This window comes from Haematobia irritans, chromosome 3 (assembly GCF_050003625.1).
Source record: "Haematobia irritans isolate KBUSLIRL chromosome 3, ASM5000362v1, whole genome shotgun sequence".
Taxonomy (NCBI): domain Eukaryota; kingdom Metazoa; phylum Arthropoda; class Insecta; order Diptera; family Muscidae; genus Haematobia; species Haematobia irritans.
Genome location: NC_134399.1, coordinates 3,044,028 through 3,048,913, shown reverse-complemented (window position 1 = coordinate 3,048,913; position 4,886 = coordinate 3,044,028). Strand labels below are relative to the sequence as shown.

At 35.2% G+C, this 4,886-nt stretch overlaps 1 protein-coding gene across 1 annotated transcript; it reads left to right on the top strand.

The window, feature by feature from the left end:
• The first annotated feature begins 3,162 nt into the window (after positions 1 to 3,162).
• Positions 3,163 to 3,807, top strand: LOC142229285 (uncharacterized). Its single transcript, XM_075299834.1, has 3 exons — positions 3,163 to 3,276; positions 3,336 to 3,474; positions 3,539 to 3,807. The coding sequence occupies exons 1-3, from the start codon at positions 3,217 to 3,219 to the stop codon at positions 3,595 to 3,597; spliced, it is 258 nt and encodes an 85-aa protein (XP_075155949.1). The 5' UTR covers positions 3,163 to 3,216; the 3' UTR covers positions 3,598 to 3,807.
• Positions 3,808 to 4,886: the final 1,079 nt, after the last annotated feature.

The window sequence follows — 4,886 nt, the reverse complement described above, 5'->3', positions numbered from 1 at the left end:
TGGAATATATAGGCAAGGTGACAGAAATGTCCATAGTATGATTTAAAAGTTCGTGCATTTGTGGTAAAATTTACAAATCTTAAATATGCGAAATACGAATTTAGTAAATTTTTATACCCTCCACCATAGGATGGGGGTATATTAACTTTGTCATTCCGTTTGTTAAACATCGAAATATTGCTCTAAGACCCCATAAAGTATATATATCTGGGTCGTGGTGAAATTCTGAATCGATCTGAGCATGTCCGTCCGTCCGTCTGTTGAAATCAACGAAACGAACGAAACAAGCTATCGACTTGAAACTTGGCACAAGTAGTTGTTATTGATGTAGGTCGGATGGTATTGCAAATGGGCCATATCGGTCCACTTTTACGTATAGCCCCCATATAAACGGACCCCGATCCTCTAAGAGAAGCAAATTTCATCCGATCCGGCTGAAATTTGGTACATGGTGTTAGTATATGGTCTGTAACAACCATGCAAAAATTGGTCCACATCGGTCCATAATTATATATAGCCCCCATATAAACCGATCCCCCGATTTGGCTTGGCGAGCCTCTAATTTCATCCGATCCGGCTGAAATTTGGTACATGGTGTTGGTATATGGTTTCTAACAACCATGCAAAAATTGGTCTACATTGGTCCATAATTATATATAGGCCCCATATAAACCGATCCCCAGATTTGACCTCCGGAGCCTCCTTGGAAGAGCAAAATTCATTCGATTTGGTTGAAATCTGGTGCGTGATGTTAGTATATGGTGTCTAACAACCATGCAGGTATTGGTTCATATCAGTCCATAATTGTATATAGCCCCCATATAAACCGATCCCCAGATTTGACCTCTGGTGCCTTTTGGAGAAGCAAAATTCATCCGATCTGGTTGAAATTTGGTGCGTGGTGGTAGTATATGATATTTAACAACCATGCCAAAAGTGGTCCATATCAGTCCATAATCATATATATCCCCCATATAAACCGATCCCGAGATTTGGTTTTGGAGCCACTTGGAGGAGCAAATTTTATGCGAGTCAGTTGAAATTTGGTACATTTTACTAGTATATGGCTGTTAACAACCATGGGTCCATATCGGTATATAGTTATATATAGCCCTCAGATAAATCGATCCCCAATCACACAAAAATTGGTCCATATCATGTTCATAATTGTATATAGCCCCCACATATGCGACCCCCATATTTCAATTCTGGCTCTCTACGTACCGTCTGGACTACGTACCTAATGGACTAACTCACAATTTAGAAAACGATGTTAAGAAGTTTTAAGATACCAAACCCCAATTAATTCGATTGTGGATGACAGTCTTTCGTAGAAGTTTCTACGCAATCCATGGTGGAGGGTATATAAGATTCGGCCTGGCCGAACTTACGGCCGTATATACTTGTTATGCTTCATTTGCGTATAATTTTTGTTTTGGTCATTTAGTTCGTCTTATTGCCCTGGAGGGTTGACTTTTTTTGGGTGCATCATTCTCTAATTAGATTAGTCCTCATATAAAACGAATCTCAGAATTTGGCGCAAAAAATGCGTGCACTTATATCATCTATCTATAGATGATATAAGTGCACGCAAAGAAAAAAAAAAACGTTTGGAAAACGTGTACCGAAAACGTTTTTCTTTTGTTAGAGTGTTTTGAATTGCTTCGAAATTTTTAAACTTTTATCACCAAAAAAATTCGTTTGTTACAAAATTTTTATTTTTTCAATAAAAAAGGTTATTTTTGAAACAACAACACAGTCTATTTCGTTTATGTCAAACACTGTTCTTTTCTGACTTGAGGTCTTTAATAAGACACATTTTACACTTAAAAATTTAATATACTACAATGTAATGTTGGACATTTTTTCGAAATCTTCCGAACATATCTTGAATATATGTAAAAAACAAAAAAAACTTTGGTCGAAGCAGGGATCGAACCCACGACCCTTGGCATGTAAGCCGGACGTAGCAACCACTGCTCCACGGTGTCAAACTAAATGTTTGTTTCTGTTAAATAAACTTTGTTTATTCGGTGGGCGCCGCAACTATGCTATATAAATATAACTTATATGGATATTTATCTATTGATGACCATAACAGGTACATAGCTCAGTGGTTAGTGTGTTGGCTTACAAAGTGCATGGTCCGCGGTTCGATTCTCAGTCGAGGCGAAAGGTAAAAAAAAAATTAAAAATTTATAAAATCGTATAATTTCTTCTACATTGTTGGTATTACAGGAAAAGGTGTTAAGAACTAAAAAACCTCGTGGATGTGAGAAAAATGTGAGGGAAAATGCAATTAGCAAGAAAACAATGTTTTTTTTTTGAGTTTGTCTTTATGAAATTACATCCTGGAAAAGAATAAACGTTTATCACAAAAAATATATACTTTTCTTCCAAATACACTTCCTTACAGCGAAAAGCAAATGAAAAACGAACTTTTTTTGTCTAAAATTTCGTTTGGGTGGAAAGAATTATTTTTTTGCGTGTGACTACAGTAGGTATCCATGATCATATAGCCCATTGTGATACGACAGGTGATGAATTCCACTCTTAGCAAAAGGGTTCTAGGCCCGTAGAAAAATGTCTAGATCAACCAGTGTAAGAATAAATATTCGCTCAGGCCCCCTGACAAATAATTCTGTGTATGTACCTGTTTGAAACACTTAGCCATGACACCATCATTACTGAGAGGATTTAAAACATCGCCGAAAAAACTGTTTTTTTTGGGTTCGGTTGAAACTGAGTTAGAACCTATGATCCTTTGTTTGCAAGCCGGTTGCTAACGATTGCAGCATGTTGGTCCTCTTACATTGTCTATTCATAGAAAGTTATTTCCCACTATGGACTTACCCATATGTCTTTACTACAATTTATTTTATTATCAAAAACAAAATGTGATCTTAATTGCGATTTGCTAGAAACAACAACAGCATTTCACACTAACCACAGGTTGTGATTTAATTCTCCATCACATTCAATAATTATTGTTACATTTCCGAAAATAATCATAACATTTACTATGAAAACATCTATAAATTTTTTGACATGAATTCTATTCGTATGATGATACGCTTCGTTTAAAATGATATGCAGTTCACATTACTGGGCATTTTAAAGAAAGGGAAAGAGGAAAATAGAAAATTCCCAAATAGTTTCGAATTTTCATATAAAAACACCTAACGCTGGGAGTTTGGAATAACAGTTATTAAAAAAATGTTGAAAAAGTTTATTTTATTCATAGCTATTGGAGCATTTCTAGTGGGAACTGTTATGGTAAACTGTGAAAACGAGATTTTTAAGATCTGAATTAATTTTAATAATTCAATATTTAGAGTTATCCTCAGACAGATGGGGATATTTCACGACCACCACCACCTAATGGAGCAAGACCAAGTGGACCTCCGCCTAATGGACCCAGACCAAGTGGACCACCACCAAATGGACCACCACCTGGTGGTATGCCCCCACGAGGTAGGATTTTTAAAATGGACTATGTCTGCCTTTTGTTTATTTTATTATTATACTCCTTTAACAGGACCTCCTCCAAATGGTTCTCCACCACCTACCACAACAGCGGCTACTGCCACCCGTTAATTATGACTCTTATGCAGTCTCAAATATCCTGGATATAAATAAAATATTTTACCCATGGATTAGCGTTCCTTTTCCCCCTGAAGTACTGTTAATATGCTTGATTCAAATGCAGCTGAATTTGAAATGTGTTTAGTAGTATTTGGTTTTGTTTGGTTGGAATTTTTTAAATGTCCTCTATTAAAATATATAACAATGATATAGCCAAAATAACATTTTGCTGTTTATCTACCGCAGTAATAAATTTTCTACTTAATTATTAGGTCCTTAGATATGGAAAGGCTGGAATCCAAAAATATTCAAGTAATAAAAATTTGTTTTCAAAAAGTCATGGCGAGGAGGGAATGCTAAAATCAGGATATGTTGTTTGGGCATAAATGTAAATGTGAATGCAAAGTAAGTTAAAAATAGGTGGTCATTTCTGGCCTTTGTATGATTTGGTTTCTGTAGGTTATATCGAATATGGAGCCCAGTATACATGCATTGGGAATGCTCGTTGAATATGTTCGAAATAGTGGGCGGATCGAATCTTCTTAACCCTCCAATATGGATCATATATAGGAAGCTCTCCTTCTTGTCATAGAATACAAGCTTCGAAAGTGAAAACCAACAAAATTCCGTATGATTCAAAATAACACTTCTTGTTGGAAAAATCTTTACATAGTACAGCCTGAAAGTATATAATTATTTTCTTAGTAATTTTTACATATACGTCAGATAGATAACCAATATACCCACTGCAGAGAATGAAGCCGACCATTTTTGTCGGCGGCGGCTAACACTAAATTTTTGACTCCAGCGGTGGCGGACGGATATAAATTTGTCCATTCGGCAGCGGACAATTATCCATTATAGAATCTATTTGAATGGTAATGAGATTAGTTTTACAACCAATCTTACAATCAAATTTACATTTCGTTAAACTTTTCGGAGCAAAATTTTTAAGAAACTATTATAGAAGATTGAAATTGATAGATTGTGGGTGGAAGGCAGTGTGGCCAGTATTTTCAGTGCTCTTGTCCCCAAAATGGAACGCTTTTATCCCCAAAAATCCCCAATTTAATTTAAAATTCCCCATAAAAATTCCTAATATTTTTTTGGCAAGTTGTTTGCAAAAAAAAGTAAACGAATATACTCTGATGTAGAAAATCCGTAAAAAATTATGAAAAAATTTATTAAAAAAAAAAATTTATATAAAATAAAATAAAAATGTGCAATTTTGGTTATACCACTTTGCGAGTTATAAAAAGATGAAGATTTCAAAACATAAAACCAGAAGACCGGTGCTCAAA

Coding starts and splice junctions, on each gene's coding strand:
- LOC142229285 (XM_075299834.1), top strand. CDS start 3,217: ATGTTGAAAAAGTTTATTTTATTCATAGCTATTGGAGCATTTCTAGTG. Junction 3,277..3,335: donor TTCTAGTGGGAACTGTTATG/GTAAACTGTGAA, acceptor TTCAATATTTAG/AGTTATCCTCAGACAGATGG. Junction 3,475..3,538: donor TGGTGGTATGCCCCCACGAG/GTAGGATTTTTA, acceptor CTCCTTTAACAG/GACCTCCTCCAAATGGTTCT.